At 43.6% G+C, this 24,863-nt stretch overlaps 1 protein-coding gene across 30 annotated transcripts in view; it reads left to right on the forward strand.

Moving 5' to 3' along the window:
- The window catches only part of ADGRL3 (adhesion G protein-coupled receptor L3), an 809,498-nt gene that overhangs the window by 641,895 nt on the left and 142,740 nt on the right, over window positions 1-24,863 (forward strand). For 29 of the 30 annotated variants that reach the window (XM_073340228.1, XM_073340229.1, XM_073340219.1 and 26 more), the window contains 4 exons: window positions 13,761-13,944; window positions 15,891-16,013; window positions 20,444-20,652; window positions 21,344-21,520. In XM_073340228.1, coding sequence (XP_073196329.1) covers window positions 13,761-13,944; window positions 15,891-16,013; window positions 20,444-20,652; window positions 21,344-21,520 — 693 coding nt within the window. The remainder of the gene's footprint in view (window positions 1-13,760; window positions 13,945-15,890; window positions 16,014-20,443; window positions 20,653-21,343; window positions 21,521-24,863) is intronic. The other variant, XM_073340204.1, reaches the window with a different exon arrangement.

Here is a 24,863-nt window from a genome sequence, read left to right on the forward strand (position 1 = left end):
AAATGCCATTGGCCTTCTTGGCAACAAGGGCACACTGTTGACTCAAACAAGGGCACACTGTTGACTCAACAGTTGTAGCTTTTGCTCATTTTGTTTGGGGGGCTTGCCAATACTGATGTGTTTTGTTTTAAGAAAAGATTTATTTTTCCACTGAGTTTTTCAGAGCAATATAAATGATAATTGGAAATAACACATAATAGGAAATTCATAAGCAAGAGATGAAATTCAATAAAGACAAGTGCAAAGCAATTCCCTTAGGAAGAAAAAAGCAAATGCACAACTAACTACACAATGGGAAATAACTGGCTAGGCAGAAGTACTGCTGAAAAGGTTCTGGGGGTGACCGTGGATCACAAAATGAATATAAGTCAGCAATGTGATATAGCTACTAAAAAGGCTAATAGCATTCTGGGGTTTATTAACAGGAGTGTTATATATAAGACACAAGAGGTAATTGTTCCTCTCTACTCAGCACTGGTGAGGCCTCAGCTGAGTAACTGTGTCTGGTTCTGGGAACAACACTTGAGGAAACCTGTGCACTACTTGGAGAAAGTCCAGAGAAGAGCAACAAAAAATGGTTTAGATCAAAGGTTTAGAAAACATGACCTCTGAGGAAAGGGTATTTATCTTTAATCAGTGAATACTAGAAGAGCGTAAATGTTGTGGGTTTGACTCACAGAGCATTGTTCTTCTCTCTGAATTCCATGAAGCATACTCATTTGTTGAGGGGGTTTTCTTTGGAGAAGGAACTTTTTCCATTACCAGTATTTGCTAGATGTTGTGAAACTCAGGGGTGGTTTCTTCCAGCAATTTGCAACAGAACATCAAGCTGCAAATAAAAAATGGGTTAATATTTATGTGCATGTTCCTAATAATAATAATAATAATAATTAATAAATAAATACGTTATGACCAGTGTGCTTCACAATAACACCGAGTGGCACCCATCAGATCAGGGCCCCGTGATAGGCCCTCAACAAACATGTGATGGAAGAGCATTCCTGCCCTGAAGCGCTTATCGTTGAAACATACAAGGCAAACAAAAAGTGGAAGTGAAAACACACATGAGGTGACTTTCCCAAAGGCACAGCCAAGAATAAAACCCAGGCTTCCTGAATCGCAGGCCAGTGGACTGTGCTGCCTCCAACAGAGCAGAGAAACTCACCTCGCTGCCGTCTCTGCTGACGGTGATCCCTGGAGGAAGAGAGAATGTTGTCTCCCAAATCTGCTGTGCTACTACCATGCTCTAAATTCACAATTAATAAACAAAGAAACAAGGGCAAGTGCTGTTGGAGCAGCCGACCATAATTGAACAACGTTGTAAAGCTGATTAGTCACCACATTGCTGCGGTGTACTTTCCTCTTTGAGCCAGCGGGCACAAGAAAGCCGAGAGATTCATTATCCTCCCTTGTCTTGCCATTTACTTAAAATAAATATTGCTGCAAGACAAACCGATCAGCTGTTTCCCGTTTAATTTGGTTTTCATCCGAAGCAGCCCTGCAGGCAGCTGATTCTGCTGCTGGTGGCCAGAGGAATCTGGACCTGGTTTTGAGCAGCTTAAAGAAAGCACCTGATCGTTTTACAGCACGGTCGTTTTGTCCGAGAGGGCTGTGTCTCTTCGAACAAGGACAGCAGTGTCTGCATGGACACCTTTTCTGGCTGATCAAGTCAGCAGTTGGATTGCATGCAACAGGAGGGCAGTGAAGGTTTAGTTGTGTGTTGTGCAGTACACTGTATGCCCCCTGTAGAGCCACAGGTATGATAACCAGGGTTGCACAAAGATTTCTAAAGCCATATACAGTGAGGTTGCCCTGATATTAATCATCATGCATCTGTGGTGGTGTAAAGTGGTGATGATGTACATAGGAGCAGTGGGCAAGGCTAGATTGTGGTGTGTAGTCACAGCCCTGAGTAGGCACTGCGGAGGCTCACGGGAAGCCCTGGGAAAGGTCCTCGCTCAGCAGGTACAATCGTTCCAGCAAGTGTAGAAGAATATGCATGCGGCACCACCAACCAGGATGGGGCGGCACACTCCCCTGACTGCAGCAGGAAAGCTCTGCCAGCTGGTGCAGGAGGGTAAGGCAAGAACACACCATGCCTCCTCCTCACTTACCCTGGGGTGGAGTGTGCCTTTGGGGTGCACTCCCTGTACTTCCCTGAGCCCCAGGAGTGCAACTGTCCCCTGCACAGAGGTGGGCTAGGAGTTCCTTGTGCCCATCGACACCCTGGCCCATGCCGAGCACAGAGGCCAGACACAATCTGGCTCTCAGTGGGGAGGGGAGCAGAGAGAGAGATTGCGTGTGTGTGTGCGAGTGTTCTTACACACAAAGTCCCTATGGCCAGACGTGTCCATGAGTGGACTTTGGTGAATCAGTCTTTGTTTGCAGTGAGTTGTCTGGAACTAGAGAATAAAATTTTCTGTAGCTGAACTTGGTTTTGTTGTTCAGGACACAGGGAGTTAAATTTACCCTGTAAAAGCTGGTAAGCTACATATATGAACATGGCACTGAGGGCCGAGTCTGTAGTCCTGGCTCAGTCCTTAATGTTAAGCAAGTGCTGTACTGACTGTGGGCCTCCGGCCTGAGCGGGGGCCTGATCTGCTGCCATTGAAGCCACTGAGCATATTTAGCTGAGTAATGACTGAGCCCAAACTGGGAAATGTTCTCTGGGTTTGTCCCTGGGGGAAGGTACTTGGACCTCTAGAATAACGTAACAAGAACCAAAACAAATTGTAATTAAACGATCTGTGGGAATCTTTCCATTGGCTTGTGTGGCGTTTGGAGATGGCCATTACACTGGGGGACTGGTGGAATCATCTTGCATTATAGGGGTGTCAGGACCTGTTGAAGCTATCCTAGGTTGTGTTTGCCTTGTTGCTCCCATTGTGTCCAGTACTATTGCTAGTTCCTGATTGGTTAATACTGTGATGTGAGTTGCATGATGTAATCCACGTTCAGCCAAGGAATGTAATTGCTAATAACATGAAAGTGTGTTAGAAAAGTCAAAGTTCTGTGTTTATATATTTTCTAACCAGCAGGGTCATAACAAGAGCAGTATATTAATGCCCCAGTTCCAATGTCCACACTCATGCAAAACTCCCAGGAAGTTAGGACTGAAACACAATAGGAAGCTATCTGCATGATGTTTTCAGGTCTACCTTAAACATATGCTCTTCTGTAATAGAGGCCAGTTTGAAATGTCCTGTAGAATTGGAAGGGTCAAAAGAGGAATTCAGACCTCTTTCCCGTAGAGCCCCTCTGACACTCACCACTTTGGTTTGGACCAAGGTTTCATCATTCACTGATGGGAAGATAGGAAGGATGCATCCCTTAGTAGTTGTGTTTGGTTTTTTCAGTTTTTTCAGCTGATGGCCTTCTCTCAAGAGGCTAAAGTATATGTTTAAAGAGCTGAGAATTGTAGGAAAGCCACCAGTTTTCTAAGGTCAAGGTTGAAATGTTGTGGTACTGTAAGACACACAATCTGCTCGCAGACTGCGCTGTATCAGGACCGGGGTGAATGGATTTTACAGCCATCAGTGTTTTCCAGTGTCAATTCCCAGTTAAAGTCAGGGATTCTGAGTGTAGAAAAGACATTTGTTTTCAAAATGCAGAGTTTAAAGCTTTGGTGGAGTGATAGCAAGACTTCTATGGCACCAATATATATGCAGACTGCTAGATTTAAAACTGAATGACTGTCACTTATCCAGAAACTCTCACTAGACATTTCTAAAAGGCGAGAAGATAAAAATAAACACACAAGCAAAATGCAATTTTACAGAACAAAGCAACTGTCACAAAGGAAATCAACAGGATATGTAAAAACAATCTTTTAGTAATGCATAATTACTGTAAAGCTCCTAACTAGTTGACTAGTTGCCTGTTGACAGTAATGTATTTTAATATCAATTTGTAGTTTATGAAAAGGAAGAATTATATTTGGATGCACGGATGGATTGATTGATTGTAATCCCAGGACAAAGCCAGGGAACAATGTGTTTGCCCTGTTTGGGAAAGATTTCTCCTCTGTCATTTGTTGTTGTTGTTAAGATATGTATTCTGGCAGTGCCTAGGAGTTACAGACCGGGACTCCCATTGTGTTAGGTGCTGTATAAATTCAGAACAAACAGATGGTTCCTGCTCCAAGCAGTTTACAATCTAAGCATACAACAAGAGACAAGAGGTGGATTCATTGAGGGGAGCACAAAGAAATGGGACAATTTTCTTGGTCTCTGCATTAGTCACTGTCAGGAATGACTGCAAGGTTACTGATATTTTCAAAGGCACCTGGGCTACAGAGATTTTCAGTGGCAGCTTTGCACCTGTCTGTCCTGGGCACTTTCCAAAATCCCAACCACACGTCTATGAACTTGACCCGACACTACTGAAGTTAATGGGTTCTGCATTAACTTCTATGGGAGCAGGAGCAGGATAATAGAATCATAGAATATCAGGGTTGGAAGGGACCTCTGGAGGTCATCTAGTCCAAGCCCCTGCTCAAAGCAGGACCAATCCCCAAGTAAATCATCCCAGCCAGGCCTTTGTCAAGCCTGACCTTAAAAACCTCAAAGGAAGGAGATTCCACCACCTCCCTAGGTAACGCATTCCAGTGCTTCACCACCCTCCTGGTGAAAAAGTTTTTCCTAATATCCAACCTAGACCTCCCCCACTGCAACTTGAGACCATTGCTCCTTGTTCTGTCATCTGCTACCACTGAGAAGAAGTCTTGAGCCATCCTCTTTGGAACCCCCTTTCAGGTAGTTGAAAGCAACTATCAAATCCCCCCTCATTCTTCTCTTCCGCAGACTAAACAATCCCAATTCCCTCAGCCTCTCCTCATAAGTCATGTGTTCCAGTCCCCTAATCATTTTTGTTGCCTTCCGCTGGACGTTTTCCAATTTTTCCACATCCTTCTTGTAGTGTGGGGCCCAAAACTGGACACAGTACTCCAGATGAGGCCTCATCAATGTCGAATAGAGGAGGAACGATCACATCCCTCGATCTGCTGGCAATGCCCCTACTTATACATCCCAAAATGCCATTGGCCTTCTTGGCAACAAGGGCACACTGTTGACTCATATCCAGCTTCTCGTCCACTGTCACCCCTAGGTCCTTTTCTGCGGAACTGCTGCCTAGCCATTCAGTCCCTAGTCTGTAGCGGTGCATGGGATTCTTCTGTCCTAAGTGCAGGACTCTGCACTTGTCCTTGTTGAACCTCATCAGATTTCTTTTGGCCCAATCCTCTAATTTGTCTAGGTCCCTATGTATCCTATCCCTCCAGCATATCTTCCACTCCTCCCAGTTCAGTGTCATGTGCAAAAACTTGCTGAGGCTGCAGTCTACGCCATCCTCCAGATCATTAATGATGATATTGAACAAAACCGGCCCCAGGACTGACCCTTGGGGCACTCCGCTTGATACCGGCTGCCAACTAGACATGGAGCCATGGATCACTACCTGTTGAGCCCGACGATCTAGCCAGCTTTCTATCCACCTTATAGTCCATTCATCCAGCCCATACTTCTTTAACTTGCTGGCAAGAATACTGTGGGAGACAGTATCAAAAGCTTTGCTAAAGTCAAGGAATAACATGTCCACTGCTTTCACCTCATCCACAGAGCCAGTTATCTCGTCATAAAAGGCAATTAGATTAGTCAGGCGTGACTTGCCCTTGGTGAATCCACGCTGACTTTTCCTGATCACTTTCCTCTGCTCTAAGTGCTTCAGAATGGATTCCTTGAGGACCTGCTCCATGATTTTTCCAAGGACTGAGGTGAGGCTGACTGGCCTGTAGTTCCCAGTATCCTCCTTCTTCCCTTTTTTAAAGATGGGCACTACATTAGCCTTTTTCCAGTCATCTGGGACTTCCCTCGATCGCCATGGGTTTTCAAAGATAATGGCCAATGGCTCTGCAATCACATCCGCCAACTCCTTTAGCGCTCTCGGATCCAGCGCGTCCGGCCCCATGGACTTGTGCTCGCCCAGCTTTTCTAAATAAGTCCTGAAACACTTCTTTCTCCAAAGAAGGCTGGACACCTCCTCCCATGCTGTGCTGCCCAGTGCAGTAGTCTGGGAGCTGACTTTGTTTGTGAAGACAGAGGCAAAAAAAGCATTGAGTACATTAGCTTTTTCCACATCCTCTGTCACTAGGTTGCCTCCCTCATTCAGTAAGGGGCCCACGCTTTCCTTGACTTTCTTCTTGTTGCTAACATACCTGAAGAAACCCTTCTTGTTACTCTTAACATCTCTTGCTAGCTGCAACTCCAGGTGTGATTTGGCCTTCCTGATTTCACTCCTGCATGCCCGAGTAATATTTTTATTCTCCTTCCTGGTCATTTGTCCAATCTTCCACTTCTTGTAAGCTTCTTTTTTGTGTTTATGATCAGCAAGGATTTTGCTGTTAAGCCAAGCTGGCCGCCTGCCATATTTACTATTCTTTCTACATTTAGGATCTATATTTGTTGCACTTGGCCTCACGTATAAAGATACCCCTGGCCCTACACCCTTGCTACCAGGCGGCTGTGGGTAATAGACATCTTCTGTAGTAGAACTGCAGTAGGAATGTCTGCTTTCTTGGTATCTTGGGGCCCCATCTACCCTGATGTTTCTCTCTGTTTATCTGTCTGTCCATGTCCTGGGGCTACAGGCTAGCTAAACACTGCTTGCTCATTTGCACAAAAGATGTTTCCTGCTGTCATAGGTCTCCCCTCTCTTTGTTTACACTCCTGGTATATTAATTATCTTACATACATCCCCACAACCTCAGGGTACTCAGTGTAGTGTTGTGGGCATGCAAAGATTGTGGGGGAGGCTGTTCGTAGCTGTGGGAAGAACTGGATGAGACACCCAGGTCCCCAAATTCCGTTTTGCATGAGGCCTCACAAAAGCTATTTGGCCAATCCTGCTAATTTGTATACAGTTCTTATCAGATGAGCTGTATTGGTTAGTGCTTAAAAGAGGATGGGGGCAGGGAAATTTAAATGGAAAATGTCTAACTCACAGAATAATAGTATGAACCAGTGGGAGTTTTGATTTGTTTATTCATTTAAAGGAGCCTACGGAAGTTAGGAACCCACAATCTTTTAATGGATGTTGGGCACAATGCCTCTTAGGCACCTTTGAAAATCCCAACCTTTATCAGTATCATCAGTGTCTCTTGGGGTACTCAGCCCCTCCCCCCTGCGCCAAACACACCCACCTTGCGCCCATTCTTCATGTTTCAGTCCCTGTGTTGCAGCTCTCAGCCTTCTGGCTGAGGAGGGCTAGGAGTTGAATGTCTGGGTCCGGAGTTTGGCAGTGCTAACCCCCCCACCCCCACGGATGTGATGATTAGCTGTAAGGCACTCGCTGTGTTTGGAGGAGCATTCTGTTTCTGCAGGTTTCCCTGCCCCTCAGGTATGTCTACACTGCCGCTGGGAGTGTGCCAGGTAACTGAACTTGTCCAAGCTCTGCTTAAGCTGGATCACTAAAAATAACTGTGTGGATGTTGCAGCATGGACAGAAATCCCGGCTACCCACTTGAGTACCGTCCTCCCTGACCCACTGGGTACTGCTCAGGTGGCTACCTGGGGCTGCCACTCCTGCCACAGCATCCACACTGCCATTTTTAGCACACTAGCTTGAGCAGAGCTAAAGCGAGCCTGTCTGCTTAGGGTTGGGAGACACCACTCAGCTGTTGTGTAGACATACCCTGACTGACCAGGGCAAGACAGATGGGGGCAGGAGTCAAATCTGTATAATCCGTGCACGGGCCAGAGCTCTGCTGTTAAGCTAAGAGCCCAGCTGTTGGATCAGTTCTTTGACTAGCACTGTCAATTGTCCTGTTTGTCCGTATTTGTTCCATTATCCTCTTCCTGCAATCTCTATCTCAGGAGAAGCTGTTCCTTTAACAGCTGTTTGGTTTCATTTCAACACCTACCTCTGTCCACGTTCCAAACCCAAGCATTTCATTAACACTTAATCTCCCTGGCCTTGCCTGCTATGCTACACCATAATGAAGTGCTTTGCTCAAAAATGAAGTGCTGGGAAGGTTAGGTTAATGCACTAGACTGGGTCAGGGAATGCTTCTTTGGGGAAAACAATGGGCCATATTCAACCCTGGTGTAACTCCTGCACAGGCAGTTTTACTGGGTATGTTCAAATCTGATTCAAAGCCCATTGAGGTCTATGGGAATCTCTCTGTTGATTTTAATAAGTTTTGAATCAGATCCCAATTCATCGGTGACATACATGTGCTGGCTTCAGTGTAGCAAACCGATTTGACTGCTGACTCCGCAAGAGAGTTTGTATAATGTCTGGTTCATGTTCTGTCTTTCACAGATGTGCACGCACACAAAAATTCAAATACACATGAGAAAAAAAATAGTTCTTTAAGAGCAGAATCTTTGTAGCAGATGTTGCACTACTACTAATGCAAGTGTTTCAGCATGTTTCAAGTTTAGTCAAGCAGGCATTACCGTCTCACCCAAACCCGGGAGCTAGAGCTGTAGTTAAGACTAATTCTTTCTACCATTCAAATATTTTAAAAAAATAAAATCCAACATGTTGTTTTAGCAAAGATTTAAAGGGCCCATTAGTAGCAAGCTAGATGAAAGTAATGCAAATTGTGTTCTGCATAATAATGTTGAGGGTGGATGTGAGGAATCATCATTTTCTGACTGGAGTGCCTGATTACTTTCCTTGAATATGGGATCTTTGCAAGAAAAACACAGCCATGTTGCATAGACATGCAAAGCAAAATAGGCATGGCTTTGATCACTCAAAAATAATAACACTTCTCTTTGCTCTTTCGGGAGACAAAGCTACCAATGTAAGCTACAAAAATGTATGAAACATTATTCAGATTGGACTTTAAGATTTAAAAATATTGAAAACATACCTATCCCTGTGTAGTTTAATGAGTCTTTTTGACTGATAAATTTGTCATTTTACTTTAGATGCAGTTGCCAAACTTTCAAAATTTTATTATTATTATTATTTTATTTTATTGTATTATTATTTTATTTAATTTTATTTTAAAAATTAGTTTAAAAGTCTAGAAGCTAAATTTCCTGTTCGTGAACTCCATACTGCTGTTGTTGGTAGTCCATCGCTGACAATGATGATGTTATTGTCTCAGTTCTCATCAATGGCTACACATATGACTCTGAAGTCCAAACCCTGACGCACAGAATTGACCACACTGGGCATGGGAAGTCCGTATCTATGATGTTTGACGATGCAGCATTGTGGTGCCTTTCACATGAAGCCTGGAGATGATTATGTCAATCCCTCTCAAATCTGTTACATTCTGATCTTGTAAGAGACGGTCAGTAAGTCCTGTTCTGAATCATTTGCTCAAGTTCTTGGAGATTCATCCCAGCCCACTGGAGACTGCTCTTCAGGTTATCTTGGAAGCACTTATACGGACAACGCTTCTTTCTTTTCCTTGCCTCTGCTCCCCATACAAGATCTGTTTTGGGAGATGGTGGTCTTTCATTCTGATGACATGTCTGGTCCATGTAAGATGTGCTCTCAATAGTATTTCCTCAATGCTGGCTGTGTTTGCTCGCTCTCTTAAGGACCTTAACATTGGTCACTCTCTCCTGCTAGTGAATGCTCATTATTAAGCAGAGGGAGTACATGTGAAATTTTTCAGGCTGTTTAATGTGCTGTCTATAAAGAGTCCACGTCTCTGATCAATACAGGAAAGATGTTAGGACCACTGCACTGTAGATCTTCAATTTGGTGGAGAGACGAATGTTGTGTTGGTTAAGGACTTTTGTTTGAAGTTGGCCAAGAGCCTGTCTGGCTTTACTAATTCTGGAGGCAATTTCCTTATCAAGGGAACCATTGCTCAAGATGGCGCTGCCCAAATATTTGAGCTGATCCACATTTTTCATCTGTGTGCCTTGGATGTAAGATGGCTGGCACTGGGGCATTGGAATGAGGTGCTGGTTGGAATAAGACCTCTGTCTTCCCAAGACTGAGAGTGAGGGCAAAGAGCTGGAATGCTTCAGAAAACCTATTGAACATGACCTGAAGGTTGTCATGTCTTTGGACCATCAAGGTGCAGTCATCTGCAAAAATTGCCTGAAAGAAAAGTCTCCCCAGTGTCTTGGTCTTTGCATTGAGTCTTCAAAGATCCAAGAGGAAGCCATCGAATGGGGAGTGGATATTATATCCCCTGATCCAAGTCCCTTGTGACATGGCTGAGCACGAAGGCAAAGAATAAATTGAACAGCATTGGAGCAAAATACACAGCCTTGCTTCACTCCATTCGAGATTTTGAACACATCAGAAGAGTCACCATTGGAGAGCACTTGCACTGTCATGGGGTCATGGAACAAATGGATGATTTGTATGAACCTTCTTGGGCAGCCCAGTTTCGGTAGAATAGACCCTCTTTGTTGACTATATCAAAAGCTGTGGTCAAGTCGATGAAAACTGCATACAGGTCCATGTTCTTCTCTAAACATTTTTCCTGGACCTGCCTTACAAGAATCATGTCCATAGTGCTACAACCTGATCTGAAACTACACTGTGCTTCTGGCAGATTCTTCTCAGATATGTTTGCAATGAGTCTGTTCAGTAGAGTACGAGCTAATATTTTCCCTGCTATACAGAGGAGAGCAAAGGCTCTGTAATTTGTGCAGTCAGCTTTGCTGCCTTTGTTTTCGAACAGTGATACAACAAGAGCATCTTTAAAGTATTCTGGCATTTCTTCCTCCTTCCAAATACTACTCAAGATGTCATGAAACACCTCAAGAAGGCCAATGGTATTTTGGGCTGTATAAGTAGGGGCATTGCCAGCAGATCGAGGGATGTGATCGTTCCCCTCTATTCGACATTGGTGGGGCCTCATCTGGAGTACTGTGTCCAGTTTTGGGCCCCACACTACAAGAAGGAGGTGGAAAAATTGGAGAGAGTCCAGCGAAGGGCAACAAAAATGATTAGGGGACTGGAACACATGACTTATGAGGAGAGGCTGAGGGAACTGGGATTGTTTAGTCTGCGGAAGAGAAGAATGAGGGGGGATTTGATAGCTGCTTTCAGCTACCTGAAAGGGGATTCCAAAGAGGATGGATCTAGACTGTTCAAAGAGCGTGGATCTAGACTGTTCTCATTGGTAGCAGATGACAGAACGAGGAGTAATGGTCTCAAGTTGCAGTGGGGGAGGTTTAGGTTGGATATTAGGAAAAACTTTTTCACTAGGAGGGTAGTGAAGCACTGGAATGCGTTACCTAGGGAGGTGGTGGAATCTCCTTCCTTAGAAGTTTTTAAGGTCATGCTTCACAAAGGCCTGTCTGGGATGATTTAGTTGGGGATTGGTCCTGCTTTGAGCAGGGGGTTGGACTAGATGACCTCCTGAGGTCCCTTCCAACCCTGATATTCTATGATTCTACTTTATACGGTTCTGCTGGAATACCATCCTTTCCAGTCGGTCCACCAGAGTTCAATTGTTTGATGGCTTTCGTAATTTCTTCAACTGATGGAGGGAGGTTCAGGTCCCCTTTGGTGGGTTTCTCAGGTAACTGATCAAGGGCACTCCAATCGACCTTGAATGGCCTATTGAGTGGACTATTAAGTGTTCACCCCATCTCTGTATAATTCGCTACTTGTCTTTGATGAGGGCTGTGCCATCTGCCAACTTCAGGGGAGCTGTGCTGGATTTAGATGATCCGTAGACTGCTTTGAGAGAGTCAGAGAACATCTTTGCATCGTTCGTATCTATGTAATGCTGAATTTCTGCAACTTCTATCGGTACTGTAAAAGCTGGGTGCAGGATAATGGGGTTCTGTGAAAGGAAAATTCTGAAGTTTCAACCAGTCCTCTGCTGATGAAAGTGACCGGTGGCACCAGAATGCACTATGTACCTGCAGTGGTTATTAATATAATTGCATTATCTCATTTAAAGTGTCATTAGGATGTATTGTCCTTCAAAACCCTCCTTAAAACTCTCCTTCGCCGTGAATACTACACAAAATGTGACAATAGTTAGGTAGCAGGTGTGTTGAGAGCACAGCCTATCATGCTAACCGGCAGTGTCTCATTGTTTCCTTGTACTCCCCCTTCTCTGTGTATCCGTCTGTTGTCTCTTGTCTTACGCTTATATTGTCAGCTCCTTGGGGCAGGGACTCTCTTTTTGTTCTGTTTGTAAGGCGCCCAGCAGTTTGGGGTCCTGGGCCATGATATGATAAATAAATAATAATCATAAAATCTGCTTGGTCCCCAGGCCTGGAACGTCCTGAGGTCTTTGCTTTTCCCTGGGCTTTACTGCAAGATAATCGTGTGTGGAGCAATTCACCATAGCCTTTCATCGTCTATTTTTTTTGCACCAGTGCAAAATGGATGTGAAAGGCTATAATTTTGATCAGGTAGTATTTTATCCTACCCCTGCACAGGTGGGCATGACTGCAGGAGGGGCAGGGCAGTGGTGAATCCGGCCTCTAATCCATGCGCCACATCCTTCTGATCACGTCATTTTAGTACCAGGGCTCTAGATCACTTCCTAAAAAACAGACCGTGCTCTATCTCTTTGATAAGTCATGTTTTAAACCTGGGTGGGAAAAAAGAAAAGACCCAGCAGTTACTCTGAGTGCTGAGCTCCTTGGGGCTGCAAATTGCCAAAGTCACACAGGGTTGTCCTTGCAGCACAGAATAGCAGTAGATGTGGGTTTGATGCCAGGGCTTTCAGCACATGGAAAAACATCAAAAAAGCCAACTTTATCTCAAAAGGCAAATTAGTTGCTGAGGCTGGTGCTAATTGGCAGTGGAGGTGTTTCATTATGAGGCAGGATTTTTTAGCAGCTAGTAACTAGTAACCATGAAAACACTAACCAGCAGAAGAAAACATTAGCTGTTTTTTTTCTCCCCACAAGCAGTAAATTTTGCTAACCAGTGCACTGCTGGTTCCCATTTAAAAACGTGCTAACTACACACACCTTGGGGCTAGCCATGGTTAGCAACTGAGCTGCTCTTTTTAGTCAAGTGAAATCTTCACAGTCAGTAGGGTCTGAGAACTGTAATTTATAAACCACAAGAATTGCTTGGTTTAGTTTTCAGCCTAACATGCATCCAGATTAATCCTTGGGAAGTTCACGATGGGAGTGCTCTGTTTCACTTTGCAACCTAGGGCATAATCTACGTGGCAGGAAGGATATAAGTTGTTACTACATTGAAGACTGTTTACTGAGTGGAGAGATTTGAAATGTGATGCCCTATGTAAATCTCTGACAGCATCTGCTGTGCCTTTGGATGCAGGCACACCTGAGAATTATAGGTACCATGGCCCCACTGCTTAGCTGCCTTACCATAGAGAGCAGCACAGTGGTGGTGGTGATGGTGTGTTCTTCTAGAAACAGTAGCCTTGGTATGCATTAGACGCTGTTCATGTTGGCTAAGCAGTGCAGGTTTTGCACCTTATTGGGAACAGATCTGTTTGCTGTCCTAGGTCTAATTCTTAATTCTGGATTCAGTAGACACTGTAACTACCAGCATCCTGCTTCACAAGGATGTGTGGTTTCAAATGTAGTTTCCTTTGTGTGTGTTCAGAGAAAAAAAATTCTCACTTGCTCTGAATTCAGAGCTATTGATGAGAAGAACCTTTTTGCTGACGTTCCCTGGCCAAAGGGGAAATAATGGGCAGCTCTACTGTAGATTGCCCGCAGGGGTGAGGAGATGGGACAGTTCTCTACTTACTGGGTAGGATGAATCTGTAGAGAGCTTGACAGCTCGTGCAGACTTCCTGAAGCCCTTTCTCACTCTGCTTTTCTTCTTTGCAGGCCATGGTCGAGACAGTTAATAACCTCCTGCAGCCGCAGGCTCTGAACGCATGGAGAGACCTGACCGCAAGCGACCAGCTGCGCGCAGCCACCATGTTGCTGGACACAGTGGAGGAAAGTGCCTTTGTGCTGGCCGATAACCTCCTGAAGTCGGACATTGTCAGGGAGAACACTGACAATATCCGTAAGTGACTGGAGCAACTGGAAACACCAAAGGTGGCCAGGGAGAGGAAAAGAAATGGAAACGGGCTTGGAATCCTGAGTGAAGCCCTGGTCCCATTCACGTCAATGGGGGACCAGGATTTCACCCTCTAGTTCTAATGTAGTACAGCTCACTTAGTCTGAATGAAATTCAACCTCTCTCCGTACGTGTTATGTAGATGACTCTTCCTCTCTTGTTTGAGTGTCCCTCTGTCACCAACAACTGTGGAATAGAACATGGGGGTTGAATGGTGGTGTCTGCTTCCCCTCGAGTGCAACTTTCCAAACCTTCCCTTCAGTAATGTGGATTCTTCCCTATCGCTCTTTACTAATGGTAGAATCTAGGAGTTGCCGGCACTCAGCACTTTCTCAAGATTTGGCCCTATCAGAGGATCCAGCCATGAATAAATTAGTTGCAATTTTTTGTGGGGTGTAACTGTATTGATGGTCCATAGACAAGGCTTCCCTTTTAGCCAGTAGGATTCAAAGACGTCAGTTTTGTAAGCAGTGGGAGAGCAATAGCTGGATGGACAGATTCGGCAGTGGAACCCATCGATAGTGAACTCTGGTATAGCAGGGCTCCATTGATAGTGAACTCTGGTATAGCAGGGCTCCATTGATAGTGAATTTGAGAATAGCAAGACTCCACTGATAGTGATCTCTGGTATAGCAGAGCTCCATTGATAGTGAACTCTGAGATAGCAGGGCTCCATTGATAGTAAACTTGGGTATAGCAGGGCTCCATTGATCATGAACTCTCATATAGCAGGACTCCATCGATAGTAAACTCTTATCTAGTGATTTATAGTGAAACAGAATGAAAGTTGCCGGCTGATTCAGTGCACTGCCCTGGAGAAATTACATTTTAGCAGGTACAGAACCCCTCTTGTACAGCCAAAGCCTCAAGTCCTTCCCAAACAAAACTCCCTTTATTGTTCTGAGTCATTATTTGCTAAGCTTCTGTGTTGACTGCATAACATTAAAAGACAGTCCCTAGGATCTTAGAGATTTGGCTGACTAAGGTCTGAGTAAGAACTGCAGGTTTTGACTCCTAGTTGCTCTATTCTATGGGGGTAAAATACTTTATAAACGTTTTCGCTGAGTCTACTTGTGTGTGGTTAGGTGTATTATGATTATCTATTATTTGTGTTTCACTAGTGCCTACAGGCCGGGGCCCACTGTGGTATATGTACAAACATATAACAAAGAGACAGACCCTGCCCTAAAGAGCATGGACTACATTTTTTCAAAAGAGCCTAAAGGAGTTAGGCACACAACTCCCATTGCATTTCAGCGGAACTTGGACACTTACATTCCTCTCTTTTGGAAATCACAGCCATAATCTACATCTGTTATATCAGTGAGGGAACCAGCTTACAAGGCTATGATCCTTGATCTTACTTAATACAAATATATTCAGTTGAATTCAAGTTTTTGTCTTTATTTAGCTGACGGTTGGTTTTAATTAAAAAACAAGTGAGATGGAAAGTGCCAGGCCTCCTGCAATGCTCACGTAAAATGAGAACAGCCTTTCTTTTCATTTCTTTGAATGCAGATGCCGAGTGTCGATAAAATCTACAGAACATACCAAGAGACAGTGGCAAACTACCAACACTTTCAGATTTTCATGTTAATTGTTGTCTTTTATATTCTTGGGTACTTGTTTGCTTGTTTACATTAACTGGTTGTCTTTGGCTACTACAGAGACTACATTTTATTTGCTATTTTAAAATTATGTTTAAACCTTCTTCAGGGCAAAAATAAGTAGAAGTCCAAAGCAGAGTCTAGCATGAAACACTGTACATGGATTCTAGTGTTTGCATTTTATTTGGAAAACAGTTTTGTAACTTAGCTGTATATAATTATTTTTAAATTGTGATTTTTTTCTCTGTTTTACAATTCAGTAGCTCACTTCTCTCTTGCTAACAGAACTGGAAGTTGCAAGGCTAAGCACCGATGGGAATTTGGAAGACCTGAAATTTCCACAGAACTTGGGCCACGGAAGCGCCATCCAGCTGTCGGCAAATACATTGAAACAAAATGGTCGAAATGGTGGGTGCTGAATTATGAGTCCTTTCACATCTTTTGATTTGGGTCACCACTTGGTTACCTTTAAAAGTAGCCTGTAAAGGGTGAATAAGTAATGAATAACTCTTATAAGCATGTTGCAGACATGAGCTGTAGAAGTTGTCGTCGTTATAAGAACATCTGCTGAAGGTATTATAGATAGTTATAATTTCAGTAAAAGGTGTTATTGATGATGATGATTGCAGTAGCACCTAGGAGCCCTAGTCATGGACCAGGACCCCGTGGTGCTAGGCACTGTACAAACCAGTTCTAAAAGACAGTCCCTGCTCCAAAGAGTTTGTAGTGTAAGTAGAGCTACAACAATCTCTTTGGCATAGCAAACTCTGCATTTGTACAGTCCCTGGTCCGTGACTAGGACTTTAGGCATTCTGATAATACAGATAAATCAACTAAACTCGCAACAGTGAGAAGTAACCTATTCGCCTGTTGGATTCTATAACAAGTGATTAACTGTTCATTACAATATCTATTAAGCATTTGTTAACTCTGTATAAACCCTTAATGAATGTACCCTTGATATAAAGTGTGACCTTAACTTATTTCGCTGATGTGCACATTTTTAAATCCCCCTTCTCTCCTGACTCGTTCTTGTTAATATCCGAGGAAGGCAAATAACCTACAAAGCCAGATGCAATTTTTCTGAGGGTACATTCACACAGCAAGCAGCAGCAAGTCTCAGACCCCAGGTCTACAAACTCCGGCTTGTGAGGCTCATACCATAGGCGCTAAAAATAACTGTGTAGACACTCAGGCAAGAGCTTGGGCGTTAAGCCCACCCCTTGCCCTAGCCTACAGACCCTGAGCCGGAACAGCTACAATGGCTATTTTTAACACTGTAGCACTCGAGTCTGTAGACCAAGGCTCTGAGAATCGCTGCTGTGGTCTGCTCCCTGCCATATAGATATTTCCTTAGTGGCCAGCCAGGCCTTACCAGATTGCCAGAGACTCAACGCTACATCTATGTGTTTGAATTGCAAACCGAGATCTAGTGATTCATTCTGCAGCCCTCAGATTTGTTTCCTCTGCTTAGAAGCAATGCAGGCAAACCCTGTGCAGCAGCAGAAACAGGACTGGCTCTTGTAGAAAACCGACCAGGCCAAGTCTAGTAGCATTGCACTTGTGTGGGTATATTGATAGTCAGTCGCTTGGAGTTCTTTCATAAGGTGCCTTGTAAATCTTGCTTTAGTGCAAATGGATTAATGTTATAATAGTAACTACATTTTCTTCCCGACTCTGTGATGTCCTAATACCTTACAGATCTTTTCTGTTACTTTGATTGGAGCTTCTCTAATAGTCAGTTTTCTTTCTTTCTTTCTTTCTTTCTTTCTTTCTTTCTTTCTTTCTTTCTTTCTTTCTTTCTTTCTTTCTTTCTTTCTTTCTTTTTTTTTTTTTTTTTACTTTTGAGCATCTATAAACCTGTTGTGCACCAGACATATTTAATATTAATGAACTGTCCCATGCCCTTGACTGCATGCTAAATCAGCTGATTGGAAATCTCTTTTACTGCCAAGTGACTGTCAATCTTTGGAAGTGTCCAGGGTCTGTAAATGTGCACTGGTTTCGTAAATCATGCTGCAGGTGAGCCAATGGGGAATGATGCCGCGCCTCAGTGGTAGTTAGCATCTGTTGCCTATGGTGAGAAACTTACATAGAAAAACTGTTTTGAAGTACTGCACTGTACAAACATTTGAAAGATGGCGGGGGAATGGGGGAAAGGGAAGCCCAGTAAATGATAACAACATGAAAAGCCAACACACCAAAAAGAAATGATTAAAAGTTATGAATCTAAATCCTCAGTGTCTCTATCTCTAAAGCTTATGAGCCTCTTGATATGCTATAAATTAAAGATGATGTTAGATGGGAACTGTCTTTAAGCTGCCAAGTTGTTCATTTCTACTTCAGTAATTTGAGCAGAAGCATTTGTTGATCTATCTGTATAGATCCATCGTAACCCAAACCTTGAAGTGCCAGGCTCTGTTTGTACTATAGGGCTTGACAAATTTCTGTTTATGAGATCCATTAAAGTAAATACTCTGCTCATTTATTTTATTGTTCTGTAATGAGCATGTATTCTGTGGGGGTTGCTTTTAAACATTAGCCTGCATGTGTGTTTGTAAATGTTATAGTACTTTAATCATTGCAAAATAAGCAAAATATAAAGCAGTAGGATAATATAAAGCTAGGTAACCGAGGTTAAACTATTAAGAATCCTGAAGACTCTGAGTCTTGGTCTTGCAGAGATCAGTGGGAGTTTTGCCACTTTGATGGCATCTAGATTATCTCCGAAATTGTAGGATTAAAAGAGAATATTTAATCGGGTGAAATCCTGGGCCTGATGAAGTCAATGGCCGAACTTCAGTGGACTTCAGCAGGGCTAGTATTTCACCATGTGTGAGTGGACTTTAGAACTCTGTAGGGAAAGAGAAACTCTTTATAAAAGCTTTGGAAGACAGAGGAGAAATCCGCATTACATGCTACTAAGCCTGGTGACCAGAATAGACTTGCACTCAGATGTTACAGCCCAGGACTGTGAGAACATTTTATATTCTTTCAGAAGACCAGATTTGCTCTTTAAACTACTTGGCAATTTTTCCCCCGGCAGACAGGAGTAGCTCCGAAAAGGCAAAATGGCACTGTGCTTTCCTGTTGCGAAGACAGTGATAACTGTTGAGAAGGGTAGTTGATACCACCAGCTGGTTTACCGTGTGGCAGATATATCAGAATTTTGTCTGCGATTGTTAGCTCCACTTTGGAAGTGGTAACAAAGGGATTCACCAAAGGGCTAGATCCTTATCTGCCGTCGATCAATATAGTCCTGCTGTTGTCAGTGGAACTGCCTCAGTTTACCCCAGCTGAGGATCTGGCCTAAAGCTATGAAATACATTTGGAACCAGTAATATCTCTCTCTCATGTTTAGGCACTTCTGTTCATCCTGAAGTCTCCCCAGAGCACAGGACATTGGAAAAATAACTAGACAATTAATATAGAAGGGGCATTTCAATTTTTGTAAAGTTTATTTTAGTTACAATAAATAATCTTCAAATAAGATCACCATATTATATTGCCATTTCAGGGCTACCTATCTTCTCCTCTGGCACAATCAGGTGCAAATACCTCATTGTCATTACTGCATGGCCTAGAGGACAGATCACTGGATGGGGGCATAGGGCACCTGGATTTTATTCTTGGCTCTTCCCGACCTTTAAAATGGGAATAATGATACTGACTTGCTTTGTGAAGTGCTTTGAGATCTACTGGTGAAAAATGCGGTATAAGTGCTGAGGAGTATTGCCCCACTGGGGAATTTTCCCTCAAGTCTTCAATCAGACTTTGTTCTCCATGGCAATTGTCATCCTCATGTTATTAGGTCATTGTGATAGTCTGCCTCGAAATCACGCAAGCTGGGAAATGTACCGTCGTGACGGCCCAATCCAGGAGTGGAGGGACTTTTTTGTTTTTAATAATACTAATAATCATAAAGGAAAATTAACTCACTGCCGTCTTATTTTAGGGTCTGTGCAATGATGGGGAAAAAAAGCAATAAAGTATATCGCTTTAGTTAGGAACCAATTTGCTGGTAGTGTGGGTTTTAGGCAACATCCCTAGCAATGGAATTATATGGAAAGGGAGAAAACCTGGTTGAAAAATGTATTTAGTGATAACAAACATTTCACAATTGTTTCTATTGTTTCTTTTTTCTCTTTTGTTGCTGATGGTTTATGGATAATTTCTGACCCGCTCCCCACCCCCCTTCTCCCTCACCCCACAGTCTTGAATGGAAATAGTGTTAGGTTGCTCCCTGTGGCTTAGCTTGTCACTTTACAGTGTGTCCCAAGGATGGGAGTGGCACTGCCCAAGGAGCAGAGCAGACAGCAAAGGGTCATTTGTAGACACCCAACTCCTCCCTGCTCCTCCCTGCTCTGAGAGGAGTAAGCTACTTCACCTCTTTTCCATGGAGCAGGTTATTCCCGCGTGTGCCAGAAGCTGGAGTCCCTTCCAGTTCCCCATCTCCCTTCACCTTCTTCCTGCCCACTTGCTCACAGAGAGGAGTATCGAATAAGCAGCTCTCCCCACCCTTGGACAACTTGATGGGCCACATGGAGTTCAGGTATTTGCAGTGACAGTGGAAGCTGAGTTTTCTGCGCCAGGCCTCAATGCTTTTAACTCCTGACTTTTTGTTGCATTCACAGAGCGAGCCAATGATGCATTATCCCTTTAGCAACGTAGGCTGGACCGTTCCCAAAGTGCACACAGCTCTTTGTTTCGGCAGAGCAGACAAGAGGGAGGAAGTCATAGCTAACAGAACATTTTGCTTGGAAGGGACAGTTGTTATCTCTTAACACAACTTTTGGGCTGGACTGGTCTGATCTCTAACTCCTCTCTGCACTTTGTAGGTGAAATCAGGGTGGCTTTTGTGCTGTATAACAACCTGGGTCACTATCTCTCCACGGAGAACGCCAGCATGAAGTTGGGAACAGAGGCCATGTCAACCAATCACTCTGTCATAGTCAACTCCCCCGTCATTACAGCAGCAATAAACAAAGAGTTCAGCAATAAGGTTTATCTAGCTGATCCTGTGGTGTTTACAGTCAAGCACATCAAGGTACTGGAGCGCGGGGGCATCTGGAAACCACAAATTTAAAGAGGTTTTAATTTTATTTCTGAAGCTAACACAGAAAAAGTTCTCAAGTTTGGGCACCTCAAGCACTCAGTAGCCTTGGATTAAATTTTGAGTTATGTGTTTGTCACTTTGTATCTAATGTTTTATAAATAATGTCTCTTTTACATTGTCCTAATCAGGGTCTCTATTATGTAGAAGCCCCATCATTCAATTGCTAATGCATGCCATTCCATAATTAAAAGTTACCAATATATTAAAATAGTCCAAAATATTATTTTATCCTGGTGGCAGGGGATATTAGAGGTAACAGGATTTCAGTGAAAGAGGACAGTGAGCCCTCCATTAGCCAAGTACTGTAATTTCAAAAGTTGATTGCTTAAAGCAATTAATTTCTCTGCTCTGCAATGCAAATGAAGCAATCTGGTTCTGAAGAGTTGAATTTAGTCTGTGGTTGAAATTAATCAAGAACAAAGAACTAAGTTGGCAGAACAAAGAGAGCAGCAACAATCTAACTTTCTCCGGCATGTGCAATACTTGACATATAAACCGTTGCTGATTGTTTATATGAAATTAAAGGGTAAGAGTTACAGAGTGACTCTGGGGAAAGAGAGTGCATTTAGAAGTCTCAGAAGCCATTAGAATTTTTATTGCATTTATTCATTTCTTTCTGCAGCAGTCAGAAGAAATTTTCAACCCTAACTGTTCATTCTGGAACTACTCAAAACACACGATGACAGGGTATTGGTCAAAGCAAGGGTGTCGGCTTCTGACCACAAACAAGACACACACTACATGTTCCTGTAATCACCTCACCAACTTTGCAGTCTTGATGGCACATGTGGAAGTCAAGGTAGGCACTGCTCATCCCTGGGCTGCATGATTAATACAATATTGCTTTGTTGCTGGGAAGAGATAAACATGCGGTGAGGTTGCTGTCTGAAGGCGATTCCAATCATAGAACATGTAACTCTGCCCAAGTTGTTTGTGTGTCACTCCTATTAACTTCAGCGGGAGCTGAGCACGAGTATCCCATGGCTGTGGCTGGCCCATAGTGTGACCAGCTGCCAAATGAGATGAAGAACAGGGAGCGATGAACTTCAAAAGGCTGGTTGTGGATGCTGCATCCAAACCCATGATGACAGAGAGCTCGATGCTGCATCTTTGCTCATGTGGGGTCTGACTGTGCTCTGGAGGCCCAGCTTGGCAGTGTGGCTGGTGGGGAATAGCAGGAGGGATCTGCCTTGCTGGGGCTTTCTGCCTCTCTAGATCCCTGTGATGCTGACAGAGCTCTTTTGGGGCTGTGGCTTACTGCCCCCTGTGCAGCCAGTCAGCACCTCTGGCCAGTGCATGGGGGCAGAACTATGCCTCTCTCCCTTCCCCAATGGCAGCCTGGGTGCTCCTGTAAGTCACTGCTTGGAATTCAGCCTGGCTCTGTTTCAGGCTGCGCAAGGAAGGAGAAGTTCCTTACACCTTCCTTGCCACATGGCACACTCCTGTTAGGGCCAAGTGGTCCATGGTTAGCCCCATTGACTTCAGTGGCATCACTTGCTTTGAGCCAGATGGTGTAACCCTTACTCACTCCAAAAGGACTTTTACTCACGTGAATCATCCCGTTGATGATGGTAGAACTACCTGTGTCTGTAACTGCTTCTCAGTGTGCTCACGGCTTGTAAGGTGGAGACGTCCGCTTCGGTTTGATGCACACACAGGCGAAAGGTTGAGTTGGTTCTTATATTATCTGAACAGGTTTGCCCATCTGTACTGGACTAGGTGTGCTATTTCTAACATTGTAGCTGAGATTGTAAAACAAGTTATTAGCCCAGTTTCAATTATTATTCTTTAAAAGGGAGTACCTCATGATAGTCTCTCTCTCTAGGGATAAGTGAATCATGGTTCAAAGATGGTTTTAGTGAAAAATCCAGTTTTTGTCTTTGTTTTGCTTCTTGTGACTAAACATTTGCTCACACTTTTTTTTAAAAGCATACATTCTGCAAGCTGTAGGCTGGCCAATGATGCATTTAGTAGGTCTTTATTAAACAATTCAGCTTCATTTTCAAGTCCACTACAGTGCATGTGCCGTAGCTACTTCTCACAACAGGTCTATTGAGCCACCAGCCCATAGTGATAATGTTATGATCGAATAGCACTGGTTCCTCTGACACTGAATGCTGTCCAAGTGACTAATGGATCCGGTATGTTGCCAATGTAATGTAAGAATCATAATGACTGCATTGACATTGTATTGGGTCTGAAGGAGTTTGTCACATCAAGCAATCACACTGGACGTTGTTCTTTTTTTTCCCCAATGGTGGTATCTTTTATGTTAACTACTCATTGCAGTGCTATTTTGTATTGAGCATATTAGGCCCTGTTTCTGCAATTAGATGTATAGGGAGTCCCATCAGCTTCAGTGGAGCTCTGCATGGATGCAGGGTTCTGTCCACACAGGTCCAATTGCAGGGCTAGGGCTCTGTTTTGCATTCAGCATCCTCCATACAAACTCTATCAAGAGAGTCCGATAGAACAGTTCAGAGCTGCTGCCGTAACTACGGAGATGTAACCGCATATGCTCTTATGGTATCCCAGGAACTTCTGAATATTTTTCCAACATTACTCCTTTGTCTGCTCTCGTTTTTATGATTTTTCTAAAGAGAATTTAAAAGCACTGACTTCCAATATGCATTAAGGCTCTCTTATGAATGACAAAAGCCATGCAAAATTGAAAAAAGGGACCTGCAGCTCTTTTAACACTCATGTAGCACACTTGTTGTGACAGAGTGCAACTGGGCAGAACTGGATAGGTTGAGGATAAAGGGGGAGAGTGTGCTGCCAGATACATGGATAAAGTGCCCATTGGCTTCCATGGGACTTGCTGCCATGCAATGAAGAGCAGAATTTGGCTTTACATGACTTCAGTGACTGCCTGGGATTGGCCAGCTAAAGACAAATCGAAGGTCTGATTTTAGCCTGAAGAATGGGAATATTCAATGCAAATGTTTAACAGAAGAACACAGTTCTGCTGATCAAGTTTAGTTTTTTGTAGTGGGTCTGGAATTGTTTGGATTTACCAAAAGAATGTGTGTTTGTCTGGTTGTCACCTGTCCGGAGATGATAAATATGCCATGTCATAGAGGTGAGAGGTCATGTCTGGGAAATGTGGATAACTTGGATGGGGATCTGGACAGCAGCTAACAGCTTGGAACAAAATTAGGAGTTTGAGAGGGGAAAAGCATTTTAGACTTTTTCTGCCCCTTGACATGGTGTTGCTAAGTGCAGAGTCCAGCCCTATTCCTAATAAAGATGTCAGTGAAGTGGTTATTGTATGGTACATATCTGACCCCAAATAAGTCAACTAACAAAGGGATGGGTTCTGAGGACTTTGTTCAGTTTTCACTCAGTCTTTACTAGGGCAGCTCTCACTGAATAACCATAAGGGCGAAAGAAAAACAGAGTAAGGCCCTCAGGAGCTGGAAAAGTATACCAGGCATAAAAGGAAAATGAATCCTACTAGAGTTTAATTGAGGAAGAAGGATGCCTCAGTGATTAAGGCACTAGTATGGGACCATGAGACCGGAGTTCAGGTCCTTGCTCTGCACAGACTTCCCATGTGGCCAAGGGCAAATCCCTTCCCCACTCTGTCTCTCCATTCCTCATCTGTAACTCGGGGATCATTACCTCACAGGGGTGTTATGAGGGTAAATACATTAAAGGGGCTCAGATACCCCAATAATGGGGCCATATAAGTATAATGGAGTCTTAGATAATAATACCTGAATATCTTATGTAGAGCTTTTCTTCACTAGATCTCAGACTGCTCTATAAAGGAGATCTGTAGCATTATCAACATGTTGCAGACGGGGAAGCTGAAGCACAGAGAGTGGAAGTGATTTGCCCAAACTCACCCAGCGGCCAAGTTGGGAATAGAATCCAGATCTCCTGAGTTCCAGTCCAGTGCCCTATCCACTAGGCAGCACTGATTCACATCATGTTAGTCTCTCTTGTATGTTAACTAGTCTGTTTTCATGGCTGTAGAGTCTTGTTCATTTTTTATTTGGCTACTGCCAAAACACCGCTGCTGCCATGGTAAAGTCAGCTCTATTTTGTTGACTCTAACCTAGAAGGGCAGCTTGCTGGCCTCTCTCTGCTTCATAGATCATTACAGTCTAAGTTTAGCCTGCAGTGTGAAAGGGAAT

The sequence above is a fragment of the Lepidochelys kempii genome, chromosome 4 (genome assembly GCF_965140265.1).
Source record: "Lepidochelys kempii isolate rLepKem1 chromosome 4, rLepKem1.hap2, whole genome shotgun sequence".
NCBI classification, from domain to species: domain Eukaryota; kingdom Metazoa; phylum Chordata; order Testudines; family Cheloniidae; genus Lepidochelys; species Lepidochelys kempii.